Source organism: Benincasa hispida, unplaced genomic scaffold (genome assembly GCF_027475165.1).
Source record: "Benincasa hispida cultivar pf3 unplaced genomic scaffold, pf3_genome.v1.1 HicScf1386, whole genome shotgun sequence".
Taxonomy (NCBI): Eukaryota; Viridiplantae; Streptophyta; class Magnoliopsida; order Cucurbitales; family Cucurbitaceae; genus Benincasa; species Benincasa hispida.
In genome coordinates this window covers 1-15,614 of record NW_028325727.1, presented here as the reverse complement: position 1 = coordinate 15,614, position 15,614 = coordinate 1, and the positions used below count along the sequence as shown (strand labels likewise).

The window sequence follows — 15,614 nt, the reverse complement described above, 5'->3', positions numbered from 1 at the left end:
TTAGAGTGTATATAGTCAGAGATTGCTTTGGTTGTATGTTGAGCTTTGACAAACTCTGCCTTGTAGCTTTCCCTACCACATAATGTTCATAGAAAGATAGGTCTTGATGGACTCCTTTAGATAAGCCTTTATTAGCAAGAGCTTGTAGACCTTTAGCACTAATGTGAGAAAGTCTTTTGTGTCATAGATCTCCATCAGTAGGTTCTTTATGTGTTACAACTAAAGCTGATTACAATTTTTTAACACCTTGGACCACATATACATCATTTATCTTTACTTCTTTGAGCACTAGCTTGGAATCTATCCAAACTTCACACTAACCTCCTTTCCCTCTATATTCACAGCCTATTGAGTCGAGCATGCCCAATGATATCATATTTCTTTTTAGTTTAAGCATATGCCTAACATTCCTGAGTAGTTTAACTAATCCATCTTCTAGTATTAGAGGGATTGAGCCAATGTCAATCACAGGACATGAGTTATTGTTATCCATGTAGACTGAACCTCCATCCATTTCCTTGTAGGTATTAAACTAATCCTTATTAGATGTCATATGAAAAGAACACCTAAAGTATAGAACCCAATCAAAGCTCTTTGCTAGATTTTCAAACTCTAGCCTTTAATTAGAGGTAGCTAAAGCATCCAAATAAAAGAATGAATCCTTCCCCTACTAAAGCCTCACCTGATTCTATTGATTTTGCCTTCTGTTTTTTATTCTTTTGCTCATTTTTTCACTTTAGAGTTTTCAAGTCCTTGATTAGATGTCTTTCTTTCAAATCATAAAGACTAAATTTGAGCATTATTATAATCTCAAGGGCAAAAGTGTTAGATTTGAAACATAAGAACCAAATAGAAATTAAAACCAAAACTTAGGGCGAAAATAGTTTTTTTATTATTATTTCTATGTTTCATAGATTATTTTATGATATAATAGAAATATTGATTCACTCCTCATGTCAATGCTAAAACCTTGAAAATATAAACGTATCAATAGAAATTTCCTCGATGGAAAATTAATACTATGCATATTTATAGAAAGTATTAGAAACTTATGTCAAGCAAATTTAAAAATTCTCCAAATATTAATTAACATATTATTAATGGTTCGTTAGGTTGTCAATTCAAATTTTGTTTTATATTTGGCAGACAATCTAGATATTTCTAAAAGTTATTTCAGAATTTGTGATCCAAATAGTACAAATTTTAAAAATAATATTTTTATATTTTTATTGTATCTAAAGTTTGAATTTTAAGTTATAAAATGCAAAAACTGTATTGAATAAAGATAAAAACATTCAAAAATACAATATGTCATGTTATACACTTAGTTTAATTTTTAAAGTAAAATATATAATAAGGAAATTGTATTAAATGTCAAATTGCTAAAAATATTTTCAAATATATCAAAATGTCACAATCTATCAGTGATAGATACTGATAGACATCTATTAGTGTCTATCATTGTCTACCAGTAATAGATAATAGTAGTCTATTTGTAACGACTCGACTTCCTAAGATTCAAGTTAGGTCGTTACTAGACGCATGCATGCATAGAAGTTAAAACGACATCATTTTTATAGTGAAATAAATAAGGTAACTTAAAAAATCTTCATTAAATTCAAATATAAAAATCAAATGATAAGGTACCCATAAGTCATAAATGGAAATAAATAAGCTAGAAAACAAATCTCAAATGATAAGTTTCAAATGTCAAGTCCAAAAGTTAAAAATATAAAAGAACTCTTAAAACATAAGCGGAAGCATTAAAACTGGTCCCCAGTAGCTCGTTCATGGATTCCTCTTGTCATTCGTCGGTGCATCCCTACCCTTACCTGAAACATAAACATGAGAAAGGATGAGTATAAAATACTCAGTAAGTAACCCCACTACTGGGGTCAAGCTAGGCATTTATATCCTCTAGATGCCTACCTCTGGTGGAAATATATAATCTTCTCTAGTCCTCATGGGACACATACATACATGAAAAAAAACTAAGTTCTATTCTTCTGTAGTTAAGTATGCCCACTATCTTTAGTAAGTCCCGTAGGACCCACAACCTCTGGTGAATCCCGAATGACCCACAACTTCTGGTGAATCCCGAAGGAAACACAACCCCTGGTGAATCCTGAAGGAAAACACAACATCGGTGAATCCCGAAGGAAACACAACCTCTGGTGGGCATCTAACTAATCAGTAAGAACATTATCACGATCTCAACATCACAAGTATCATAACATGGTTCTATAACATACATATACATCTCGTCATCCTAGTCCCATAACATACATATAGATCTCATCATCCTCAGATCAAATATGCGCATCTAGTCTTTTAAATCCTCATATCAGCAAGGCATACATAAACATTAAACCATCATCAAATCCTCAGTAAATCATAACTACATTGTCTGGCATGTGGGCAGTTCCAGTAGTAAGATTACTTACCTCGATACTAGATTCAGATATTGATCCAAGTGGCAATCTTCAATAATCAATCTTTGAATTCAATTCCCCAACGAAGCCTGAGCAACAACCACCCTCAAGATTGCAATCTCCAAAATCTTCCTTCAATCAGACCCTGCTTCTAACTTTTAATCTTTTTCTCCCTTAAAATTTTCAATTCACAAAGAATTTAACTCACTCACTTCCACGATGAAATTAATTCTTGACATTAATTTCAAATTAAATTTGTGTGACATTAAAAGTCCAATTTCCATAACTTCCATTCGATTGAACCATTAAATTGAAACACTCATTCATTCCAAAATGAAACTAATTCTTGACATTAATTTCAAATTTAATTTGTATGACATTAAAATCCAATTTCCATAACTTCCCTTCGATTAAACCATTAAATTGAAACACCCCTTGCCTTCCAAAATAAAATTAATTCTTGACATTAATTTCAAATTAAATTTGTGTGACATAACCCCCCTCCAAAGTAAAATTAATTCTTAACATTAATTTCAAATTAAATTTGTGTGACATAACCCCCTTCCAAAATGTAATTAATTCTTGACATTAATTTCAAATTAAATTTGTGTGACATAAAGTCTAATTCCCACAATTTCGGTATGATTAAACAATTAAATTGAAACATCCCTTTCTCAATAATTGAATCTCGGTAATCTAAATAAATTTCCAAAATTCAAAAATAATCTCAAATATTATAAAATATTGAAATTACATTACAAACAAAATTTCGGGATGTCACACTATTAGTATAATGACATTTTGCTAAATTTGTAAAATATTTTGGTTCATGTTTTTATATTTGAAAACAGCCCTATATATTATGCAATGTATTATAAATTATATAATATTGCAAAAAAATTAACATAAAATATGTTCATAAATTAATTAATAATAATTTATAATCAACATCATATTTAGTGGGTAACTACAACTAGTTTTATGATTGATAAATATAGTATCAAATACATTTAAAATCATTGTTTAAATTGAAATCCAATTTTTGAATCTACTACCAATTACATAACTAAAAATATGAAATATAGCTCTATTTCATTGAATTCCTTATTTTCAAAATTATGATTTCAGATTTCTGCCTGTTTGGTAAGCTATCTAAAAATAGAACTTTGAAATAAGATTAAATGAAAATATAGTTATATTTCATGTTTTCATACCTATGTTTAGTAATAAATTTAGAAATTAAATTTCAATTTAAACAATTTGCTTAAAATGTGTTCGATAGTATATTTATGAACTATAAAACAATTATAGTTGCTCACTAAGTATTAGGTTGAACATAAACCATTATTATTTAACTTATGACATTAAAATTTTGTGTAATTATTATTTTGTAATACTATATAATTTATAATATATTATATAATACATATTTAATTTAACAAAAATAAATGAGTTTATAACATAAAATACTATATTTGCTAATGTTTCTTTGTTTTAAAGGCAGTTACAAATATAGCAATCAGACCTAAAGTATTAGCAAATATAGCATAATACAAAAGAATTTACAAATATAACAATATTTAGATCCAGCTCTCATAATCCATCAATTAACCATATCGCTAATAGGAGTCTATCACTAACAAACTTTGTTTATTTAAAATTCATTAAAAATGTTGTTATATATTTAATTATTAACTTTAAAAGTACTACTGATTGCAACTATGCTTTATATTCAAGTGCATTTTAAAATTTTAAATTCAAAATATGAGTATACATAAAATATAAATATACTATGTTTGGAAGCATTGTTTTCAAATATAGTAAAATAAGTTAACTTATTTATTTTATAATAAAATATCACTATCAATCCGTGATAGACAACGATAAATGGTGGTAGACATCTATCATTATCTATCACTAATAAAAAATGATATTTTGCTATATAAAAATATTTTCAACAGTTTTGCCATTTAAAATAATTAATCTTTTCAAAATTTGCTTTGGATCAGAGAATCAAAAACAACTTTATTAAAACAAAATTCTCATCCCAAAAAACTGTGGGTAAAACGTGTGAGACAAACACGTCACTGCAAGTCTTTAGTTAGTGGTTTCCATAAAAGTAGAAAAATAAAAGGAAATAAAACAGGGTTCCGCGTTACTTGAAATAGCGACTACGAAGTACGAAGAAGAAGAAGATTAGCAGAGAAAGATGGAAGCTAAGGTCAGCAAATTCTTCAGCTCGGTTTCCAGTTTCTTCTCCGGCGGCGATCACATACCATGGTGCGATCGCGATGTTATTGCCGTATGTTTATTCTCTTTCTTTTGCTACTCATCTTTTAGTTGCTTCATTTTTCTTCTCTTGTTTAGATTCCGGTTTGTTTTCGAATTCAGGTTGTTTTGTCGCTAATGAGCTGTATTTTTTAGTGTAATTAATTGAATTTTAGGTGTTTGTATGAATCCTTTGCGTTTGTATTGTAAAACAGTGTTCTAATTCTTGTTGTAACTTCTGTTGATTCTTCCAGTTATTGAATATTGGGTGTTTGTATGAAGTTATTCAACTGCGCTTTGTAGCTTTTTGGACTTCAAACTTGAAATTTCCCCCTTTCAACTTGTTCATCTTTGTCCTGATATTTCCAATTTTAACGAAAACTCATATACTCCTTGTTTTAGGGTATGTGTTCTTTTTCTTACTTCGCAAGATTGAACATCATTAACTAAATTTTAATGAATGGTTCCCCCATTTCTTTCATGGGTATTACTGAAATTTTTGCTTTGACCAATTTTTTGCCTTCATCTAACTCATGGGTCAGCCCATTGTCATGGAAATTTCAGCATGCCATTGCTTAATCGAAAGTATCAGTTTTACTTGGTTCTTTAGCTAATAGCATGTTTAGGAGTGATTCTGAAATGGTTTAAATCACTTTTATCATTTTCAAAATCACTCGAAACCAATTTTAATAATAGTGAAAAAAAATGTTTAAAAGTGTAAAATTAAATATTGAATTGGTTTTCAATGATCAAAAGTGTGTTTCAGATTGATTTTAAACATGATAAAAGTAATTTTAACTATTTCAAGATCATTGTGAAACATTCACCAAGACTATTGAATACTCATTTTATCTTGCCCATTTAGGTGGGAGTTATGAGGCTAGATTTTCTATCCCTGCATTTTCTTCCTTCTTGATAGCTATCTCCATATCCTTTTTTTTTTTCCTCTCTCTGTATCAGACTATTAGATGGCAGACGCTAGCACAACAGTTGATGCACCAATAAACATGTCTAGTGAAATTTGTTATGGTATGCTTAATCCAATTAAAAAATCCATACTCATTAACAGAAAAAGAAAAAATATATACATTTTTATCCTGAAAATTCTACGTCTTTTTGTAAATCAGATTAAAGAATTGTTTTGGGTTTTAGATTTAAAAAAGAGTTTTTCATGACATGTACTTATTTGTGGCAGAAAACTGAAAGTGATTTGTTTTTACATTTTTTTTATGTTTTCTCAATTAGTTATCGTATATTTATTAAGTTTAGCATGATTTGAATGTGTTATATTTTTAATTTAATAGGTAAAAGAAGTAAATGGAATTACAATAAAAGAAAATATTTTTCCAAACAGTTTTTGAATTAAAAAACATCAGAAAGAGTTTCTGTTTTAAAAATTAGTCTGCAGAACATTTTTTAGAAAACAACCACAAACAGTAGTTTGTCGTCGCTGTTATCATTGGAGCCATAGATTCTTGTTTTTCTCCGTGGCTCCGTCATACCTTTCTCTCCATTGTTTAGTTACAAAGTAGAAGGTCAAACTTTTTATTGTTAATCTTTATTTAATAATGTCATCTCTCATATTATTCTTTGAATGGCACCCCTTTTTAAGTTGATATGGTGATGCATTGCAGAGTTGCGAAAGAGAGGCTGCTGATGCCGAAAAGGGCTCGTCTGGTGAGCTGTTGAAGGAAAGCATTATGCGTTTATCTTGGGCACTTGTTCATTCAAGGCAACCCGAAGATGTACAACGTGGGATCGCAATGCTTGAAGGTACAGTATTTCAAGGAATTAGACATCCTTTTTGTACTACTATTATTTTCTTTTAACTTTGAGTTTCCAAAATGTGGCTTTCAAAGTGCCAATGTTAACCTATAGTTAGCTATTTGCTTGTCTGATACTCTTCAACATTTTTTTTTCTCTCTTTTCTGTCATTTTGTTATTATGCAGCTGCACTATCTGGTGATGATAGCCCATTGAAGATGAGAGAGAAGCTTTATCTTCTTGCTGTTGGGTATTTCAGAAGTGGTGATTACTCCAGGAGTAGGGAACTTGTAGAAGAATGCTTAACGGTATGATTCCATCTTTGGCTTGGATTCTATGCATAATAATATATATACCATTAACTTGGGCTCCATTTAGTAACATTTAGGCCCCAATGGATAACCATTTGGTTGTGATTTTTTTCTTTTTTTTTTTTAGAAAATTAAGTCTATTTTTCCTCAATTTCTTACCATGATTGTATCTTTCTTAAGTAAAAGAGTTCATTTCTTAACCAAATTCCAAAAAATAAAACAAATTTTTTCATATTTTTTTTTTTAGTTTTCAAATTTTGGGTTTTTGAAAACATTGGTAAAAAATCGATAACAAAGCAAGAAATGTAGTGGTGGAAGGAGTGTTTATAAGCTTATTTAAAAAAAATAAAAATAAAACCAAATGGTTATCAAACAAGGCTTTAGTTTTTTGTTTTTGGTTTTTAGTTTTTTTAAAATTAAACCTATAAACATCGTTCATCCTCCAAATTTCTTACTTTGTTGTCTATTTTCTACCAATGTTTCAAAAACCAAGTCAAGCAATAATAATGGGCTTAATTTAAAACTAAAAAGAAGTAATTTTCTAAAACTTGTTTTTGTTTTTGGAATTCAGCTAAGAACTCAACTCTTTTTCTTAAGAAAGATGAGAACCATCCTAAGAAATTGAGAGAAAATATGCTTAATTTTTTAAAACCAAATGGTTACCAAATGAGGCTTAATTTCTTGAGCTTTTTCTCGTGCACTTTAAACTTGATACTTGAGGCTACAATTCAGAAAGACATAACTTTGGCCTTGATACATATTTGACCCCCCTAATATGTGCCACTTCTTTTTCGTAAACTTTCAACGTGATTGACATGTGTTAATTTATGATTATGACTTTTGGCATAACACATCTAGATTGTTTTATAAATTTAGTAACCAAAATGAGACATGCATATAACATTTCATAAAATTGGAACTCTCAGAAACTGAATGTGGCACTTCTTATGAACCATTGATGATTGAATTTTAGAACTTTGGAGTTCAACCATTTTGATGCTTGATTCTCAGATTGCACCAGACTGGAGACAGGCAAGGACACTGAAGAAATCAATCGAAGACCGGATCACTAAAGGTATCGATTTCTCCTAGACTTGTTTCTTTTTCTTTTTTTGACAATATATAAGATGGAGGAATCGAACTTTTGACTTCGAGGTTGATAGTACAAAGACTATGTCAATTGAGCTATGGCATTTCTACCGGATTTCTAATCTTTCTTTATCCCAATTTAACCAAAAATTCATTTAAAACTGAACATTTTCATTCATTATCACTCTTGCTTGGGGAATGTAGATGGTGTGATCGGCATCGGCATTGCAGCGACTGCTGTAGGACTGCTTGCTGGTGGTATTGCTGCTGCTGTTTCCAGAAAGAAGTGAGCCAATTACTTGCTTTGTATATAAGAGATCACTGTCTGATCAAACCCAGTTTTAGAGTTGCCAGACTTGAAAGAACTTTGAGATGTATAATGCTACTTAGCTATTACTAATGTTTGTTCTGTTATATTGATCTATTTCATATTGTATAAACATTGTGTTACGTTCTTTGTCCTGCATTGGTAGTTTATTTGAGATTATACACATTCTTTCAATTTGATTTTGGGGAGTTGAGCAAAAACATTCTGAAAACTTTGATAGGTCTCAGTAGGGTATTTTTTTTTGGGCTTGTCCTTTTTTTTAACGTCCTTGTATTATTTCATTTTCTTCTCAATAAAAGTTGTTGGTTGTTATTTTCAAAAAAAAAATGTTGGTTGTTTAAAATCACACCATTGAAATATCTTTATTCTCAAGGTTGTAAAGCATGTTTGGTCCCTAAATTTTCATGGAAGTAACAATTTAGTCTTTGAATTATAATTTGTGACAATTTAGTCATACGATTTAGTCATTGAACTTTAATAACTAGCAATTTAGTTTCTATATTTTGAAATTTGTAACAAGTTAGACTTTATTATGAAAATTTTCATCAAAACTAAGTGTCAATTTTTATTATGTAATAAATAAACTAAATTGTTACAATTCTGAAAGTGTAAGGACTAAATCGTTACTAACTAAAGTTTTAGAATCAAATTGTTACTTTCATTAAAGTTAAGGATCATATGTGTTTTTTTAACTTTTAATAAATGATAATGACATTATGAAACTCCTAAGATCACAATGGCTAAATTATAAATCAAGATTAATGCTTCAAAAATGTGACTTAACATAAAATAAATAAATAAATAATAAAATTAGGCACTTCATTTTTATTATTAAAGCAAATCTATGACTAGAATCCATCTAAAAGATAGAAACTAGGGATATCACAAAAGAAAATAAATGGAAAAGGAAATGTTTAGGAATTTCCTATAGAACCATAGAATCACCATCCAAAACCCTATGTTTAATAAAACTTATTCTAAAAAGTATATGGGAAAATAATAATAATAATAATTTTGGGACTTAATCCATAAGGTTGAAATGTTCATCACTGCCCAAGAGTGCTAAAAGAAAGGCTTTGTAGTCTCCTCCTATTTCTCTACTCACAGCTTCCTCAAGAGATGTATTGTTTCTCTTCAAATACAGTTCCATAATCTCCTTCAAATCTTTTTCTGCTCTTGTCACTATCACTCTACTAAGAGCATCTCCGTCGATCCCGACCGTGTTCATCGCGTTTCGCAAAACCTAAACATCAACATGGTTTTAGTAGCACAGATATAGGAGTTGAAAGAAAAAAAAAATGAGCTTGATATAGTGTCACTACAACAAATTGGACTTTTCATTATACAAAAAGAAAAGAGCAATGGACGGATTGATAAAATATATATGAAAATAAAAAAGCACTTTTGACCAAAAAAAAAAAAAGGATGTTGTAACGTTTATGACAGTTTTTTAGTGTCATCTTATCTATGATTTAATTTTCATTAAAGAGCAATGGACGGATTGATAAAATATATATATACCTTTAAGAGAGTATATATCTTAATTAGTTAGAAATTATTCGATAACCTCTAATTTCTTTGTTGCGACCGAACCATCATCAAAATATTTTAATTAAGCTTCTAATCAACTAAATTTAACAAATATTGTGTGGATTGATTAAATTATGTACCTTTGCATAATACTTTTTTGGATCTCTAATGCATCTTATAACAGTTCTTAATGCAGCAAGATATTCGTCAGTTGGGTGACCTATCAAACCCTGTAATTCAAAAATCAAAACCCACATGCATTAATGAGAATCTTAAAGTGGAAAATAAAAAGAAAAAAATAAATTTTAAAAACTTCACCCACTTCAAAGAAATAATTCTTTTATTTAGAGCTCTAAGAGAAATTAAGAAATAAATATTCAAACGCTATCAAAATGATCTAACTATATTTCTTCATTTCAAAGTAATTAGAGTTATGAATAATAGCATAAGAAAAATATTGGAGATGAGAAATACACGTTCCGTTTGATAACGTTTACGTTTTGTGTTTCAATTTCTCGTTTTAGTTCTTGAAAAACCGAAGTGTTTGGTACTAGTTGTTTCTTATTTTTCATTTTTCAAAAGTGTTTCTAAATTTGTGTAAGAATTCTAGAAATTAACGATTCAAGTTTTAAATTTATTGGTTTTTTCTATTTTTTTCCAAACATAAATATTAAAAATCTTATTTACCATTTTTCACTTATAAAATGCATCACATATAGGGGGATTTTCAAAAATAGAAAAATAAATGAAACTATTTACACAAAATAACAAAATTTTAATATTTTTATGATAAAAGTTGATAGTCTATTAGTGTCTACCAATGTTTTTTTTTTTTTTTTACTATTTTCGTAAATAATTTGACATTTTTTCTATATGTGAAAATTTCTCTAATAATAAATATTGAAAATAAATAAAACATAAATTTTTTTATTTTATTTGAAAAACTTATTTTTCATGTAAAGTTCTTACATTTTTAATATTAAATTTCAAATAAACAAAGAAACAGAAATGGTTACAAAAAAATGTATGGTTTCCCTTTTCAAGAAAAAAAAAACTATGGATAAAAAAAGAAAATGATAAACAATAAACAAGAAACGAAAACATTACCAAATAGGTCTATAATATTCGATTAAGATTATAAAATTTTGTATTGTAATACCTTGGTGATGGATGTGGCATGGATATCTCTATAGCGATTGAAAATTGCATTAAGCTGTGGCTTACTTCTTGTGCTAAGAATTCTAATAATATCTTCATTCTTAAAAGCTTTGCCTTTGATTTCATTATGAACAATGTTTGCTTCTAATTCTGCAATACTTTCATCAATCTCATTGCCTTCATATCTATAAGCACTCACCACTGCCACAAGAAGCTGCAAAATGGCTAATTTTTATAAATACTCTAATAATAATCCCCTTTTCACAGATTTTGAACTTTTGGACTTGTTTGAAATAACTTTTCAAGTGTTAAAAATTCTACTTTTCACTTTAAAACACCTTTTTAAATGCTTAGAAAGTTATAAAATAAGTTACTTTTCTGATATCTCCTGTTGTGCAAAAGGCTACATCTTCTTCGAGAGAATGTTTGAATCGAAACCGATAAGCTCGTTTTACTGCTAAAAGATCTTCAGCAGACCGAACACATGCTATTTCGATGATAACATGGTAATCGGGTGTCGATGCTTTCAATGCATTGTTTGCTAAAACGGCGTCTCGATCAGCCGGATCAAGTGTCCAGTGGCATATAGCTCTCTGTGTGATAATACCATAACATATTATTCAAAATTCATCAATCATAATTTGTTACAAAATTAAACTTAGAACACAATAAAAACATACATTATATATATATATTTATATATACCTCAAAGTCTCCAGAAAGTTCAGAGTTGAGTTGGTGAATGAGATCCTCATTGTAGATTTCTTCATAAGCCAACCTTATAAGCTTCCTTTGAGTTGCATTTCTGTGGCCTAAAATGGATATTATGGCCTTCTCATCTGTCCCCAAACCTTCAACATAAATACACAAAACTCTAAACCATCAAACACTTTTTTTAGTACGAGTGGGATATGAAGATCTGAACCTCCAACTTCAAAAGACAGAGTTCGTATCAATTACCGTTGAACTGTACTCACTTTGGCAAAGCATCAAACATTTGTTAAAGAAAATTATTTAGGTGCTTCTCGGATTGCACCCATTTTCGTGCAGCTCACCCAGATATTCAATTAATATTTGTCATGTGGCAAATATATATATATGTATATATATATATATATTATTGAACTTTTTTTTACTATGTAATTAAAAAGATGCATGAAGATAGTTGCAAGTATTACTCTTTTGTTAGAATATCCTTTATGAACTCTAGGATTTAGTACTACTAAAACACGTTTTCATGGCTCTAAAAAACTATCATAAATACATTTTTTAACTATGTTTTCTAGTCCTTAAGTCCACCGTCAAAGAAAGTACATAAATGACACATTTATAACTATTATTTCAAAAGTGTTTACAAAGCATAACTCGATAATATTAATTCCTAAAGAAAACTAATAGTATAAGAATTAATAAAACCAAAACGTATATCGTTTTTCGTTTTTCGTTTTAGTAATTTCAAAAGTCTTTATACAACATAACTCAGTAGATAATGTACTAATTATCATTTCAAAAGTCGATGATTTGATCTATTCTAGATCGTTGAGCTAAAACAAATACTTAAATTAGACAAGCACTAAATGGAAGAGGAAGAGAGAAGAAAAACCTAGACAAGCCTTCTTGATATTTTCTGCATCTTCAACAGGAGAGAAATACTTGGGAGCAATTAAAGTGGTCATTCTTTGTGCTTTGTTGATAAAAAATTTTCCTCTTTTTTTTTTAAAAAAAATTATTTTTTGAAGAACTTTGTTGATGAAGTTTGTACTCAACTTCAACCATTTTTATAATGGAAAAAATATGCTCAACGGTTGATTTTATGTTTTTGACAGTCCATTTAATTTTACAGAAAAAAAACAGTTCTATCTCTAAAGGTAATTTAATTTGTTTGACACTTTCATATTGGACTTTTTAATGACACATATCGTTAAAATTTCAATTAAAGTTTTATTTAAATGTGAAGTTATGATCAAAGGGAGTTTTTTTTTTTTTTTCCTCCTTTTCAAGAAGGGGAATGTTATTTTTACAATACGAAAGTAATTAATTTTGAATATATGATCTACGAAAAAAGCATGATATTAAAAATATCATTATTTAGTTCATTCCTTCGAATAAATAATGACATTCAAATTAAATGTTAAGACATATGTCTTAACCGAATTGAGTTAATTTGGATATATATATTATATACAATATTAAATTTCTATTGATATATTGAATTTTTTTTCATTTCCATGCATTTGACATTGGTACAAAGGTGAATTGGCATTTCGATTGTATCATACAAAATTCATTAAAAAAATAACAAAATATTAATAATATGAATATAATATAAAGATAAACATTTTTTTTTTTGCTTCTTTAAAAGCCATAAAATGTTATTTATTGATTTATTTAGTTTATTTGATTTTTTTAGTTTTATAATCTTTTCAAAAATATATATCGACATTAACATTTCATCGATATTTCCATCGACATTTTCGTAAAATTGAGATCTTGAAATTCTCGTTAATATTGACATTTTAAACCTTGATATCATAGTGATTGTTTAGTATATTTTATAATAATGAATTTCATTTTTGGCCAAAGTGTATATAACTCGACTATTATAAATTACGCATTCTCAATCATGAGATCAGATATTTGAATCTCTCACATCCACTTTTTGTTGTTTCTTTGGAGAGGACCACATAGGACCACATAGATATAAGTTTGGATAAAATTATACCACATTATATCAAAGTTATTACTCTTCCTCCTTCCCTTTCTTTCTTTGGATGTGTTGGTTCACGACACACTTTTCAATTGAGCGACGCTGTACTCTTTACTCCAACCAACATGGCAAACGTGTGGCAAACCATGGCTAATTTTAAAGCTAAGTCCAACCAACATAAGTTTTGAACTCACTATTTCAGAGGTGGAATTTATGGAACTCTAATATTTTGTTATTGCCATTTGCTAATGGAATTATTTCAAACTATTTGGTAATCATCTGATTTTTAGTTTTTAATTTTAAAAATTAAGCCTATAAATCTCCGTTTCACCTCTAAATTTCTTACTTTGTTATCTACTTTTTATCAATATTTTAAAAAACAAAGTTAGATTTTAAAAACTTAATAAAATGGTTTTTGAAAACTTGTTTTGTTTTTGAAATTTGACTAAAAACTCAAATCTTATACTTAAATAAAAATGCAAACCATCGTAAGAAAATGAGAAAATATGCTTAATTTTCTAAAATAAAAAACAAAATAATTACCAAAAGATTGTTAACCGTAAAATTCTAGATAATTCTATTTTTTAACCCTCATAGTGATCTTTAAAAGTAAACCAACACAGCACTAACTAAAGAAACTTTTTACCCCACAAAAATTTTAGCCAAACCCTACAAAATTTAAAAAACAGTAATATTTTTTTTTATATACCAATAAACACTTTTAAAAGGCTGGAGTAACACACTCATTCACTTCAAATGTGTACAAGTTACAAATATAGACAATGAATTTTTACTACTAGATGTTTTTCCTTAAAGAAGTATAGGCTGTATACATGCTTTAAATAAATAAAGTCATCCTAATTGTTATTCATCAAAACCATGAAGCACGTTTTTCAAGATAAAATATCTGACATGGAAGAATCATATGCACAAGCAAGATGGATCAATTTAGATGACACAAAAGAGAACATGAATGGTTGGATGGAAGAGAAAATGTAAGCAAAAAGAAGGCTTTGATTGATAAATTCAGTATAGTACAAGTTCTAACCAGCTAAAGGTATGGAGCTGCAAATTTGTATAAATTTCATCTATATATAAATTTTTCTTCACATTTCAAGCTATATGATAAGAAAAATACTTTAGTGCATTCCAAACAATACCTATCTTTGTGATCCCACTAAATTGTCCAATCACAATTTGTCATGTGACAAATTCTTCTCCTTTTTTGAAATATTTTAATTATTTTTCTATGAATGTGATGAGAATGGGATGCATAAAGATGGGTGATGTTCGGGATGCACCTAAAACTCATATGATAATATCCACAACTAAGTACTATGCTTCTACATTTTCATATCCAAAGTGAATCCAGTAAGAAACCACCAACCTAAACAGATTATGAAACTTCTCCATGTCTTCTTCAGTCACTTCGACCTCGATTGCCTTGAATTGACAATGCTGAATTGACAATTGACAATTCAGTCACGAGGAAAACCGAAACCGATACAAGCACTCCGAAACAATGTTATTTACCAAAAATGTGCAGGCGATGTGCAGTTTGTACCATCAAGAACCTCGTTAACAGAAGCAGCATCATCAGCTCTGTAAATGCTGGGATGTATAAGTGGCAGTCTACTATGATCAATGAACAAATCTGATTTGTTTGCTTAGATAGTTTTTCTGACTATTGGTATTGAAATGCTTTACCTGAATTACTCGGACAAACGTCCTTCCTGATGTCGATGAACCACTTTTCTCGAGTCAACCGATAACTTCGCCGTAGAATACAGCTAACATTGTTTCCTGCTGAAGATGGATTTGAGTGAGAAGGATCGTCTCTAAATCCTTCTTTCCTTGTGGGTTGCTTCCCTATTTGATCTTGCAAGTGATCCCCTAGCATGTTTTTCCATTAAAACTTTCTGCCTTTCTCCTTCATCTTTTTAAGTCTGTCATCACATTCTTCATCTGGTAAAGTTTTCAACCCTTGATTTTGAGTACAACGGTAGGGATGGGAAATCGAAGATCCA

At 29.2% G+C, this 15,614-nt stretch overlaps 3 protein-coding genes across 6 annotated transcripts; 1 reads left to right on the top strand and 2 right to left on the bottom strand.

The window, feature by feature from the left end:
* The first annotated feature begins 4,487 nt into the window (after positions 1–4,487).
* Positions 4,488–8,366, top strand: LOC120070676 (mitochondrial fission 1 protein A-like). Of its 2 annotated transcripts, XM_039022516.2 has the most exons (6): positions 4,597–4,734; positions 5,661–5,729; positions 6,335–6,473; positions 6,651–6,772; positions 7,787–7,850; positions 8,069–8,366. In XM_039022516.2, exons 2-6 carry the CDS (start codon positions 5,727–5,729, stop codon positions 8,152–8,154), a joined length of 414 nt encoding a protein of 137 aa, XP_038878444.2. In that variant the 5' UTR covers positions 4,597–4,734; positions 5,661–5,726; the 3' UTR covers positions 8,155–8,366. The 2 variants fall into 2 exon arrangements, with proteins under 2 accessions (XP_038878443.2, XP_038878444.2); XM_039022515.2 differs by lacking the exon at positions 5,661–5,729 and having other exon boundaries at positions 4,488–4,734.
* Positions 8,367–9,001: 635 nt separating this feature from the next.
* LOC120072237 (annexin D8) lies at positions 9,002–12,618 on the bottom strand. Its single transcript, XM_039024652.2, has 6 exons — positions 12,484–12,618; positions 11,586–11,731; positions 11,255–11,473; positions 10,882–11,094; positions 9,863–9,952; positions 9,002–9,435 (listed from the first exon to the last, which is right to left on the bottom strand). The coding sequence occupies exons 1-6, from the start codon at positions 12,554–12,556 to the stop codon at positions 9,214–9,216; spliced, it is 963 nt and encodes a 320-aa protein (XP_038880580.2). The 5' UTR covers positions 12,557–12,618; the 3' UTR covers positions 9,002–9,213.
* A 2,029-nt stretch (positions 12,619–14,647) lies between these two features.
* LOC150031223 (uncharacterized) lies at positions 14,648–15,608 on the bottom strand. Of its 3 annotated transcripts, none has more exons than XR_016526072.1 (3): positions 15,295–15,608; positions 15,121–15,189; positions 14,648–15,045 (listed from the first exon to the last, which is right to left on the bottom strand). XR_016526072.1 is itself a non-coding variant. In XM_090309157.1 (3 exons), exons 1-3 carry the CDS (start codon positions 15,485–15,487, stop codon positions 15,008–15,010), a joined length of 309 nt encoding a protein of 102 aa, XP_090165283.1. In that variant the 5' UTR covers positions 15,488–15,608; the 3' UTR covers positions 14,648–15,007. The 3 variants fall into 3 exon arrangements, 1 of the variants encoding a protein (XP_090165283.1); XM_090309157.1 differs by having other exon boundaries at positions 15,121–15,198; XR_016526071.1 differs by having other exon boundaries at positions 14,648–15,189.
* Between the last annotated feature and the right edge of the window lie 6 nt (positions 15,609–15,614).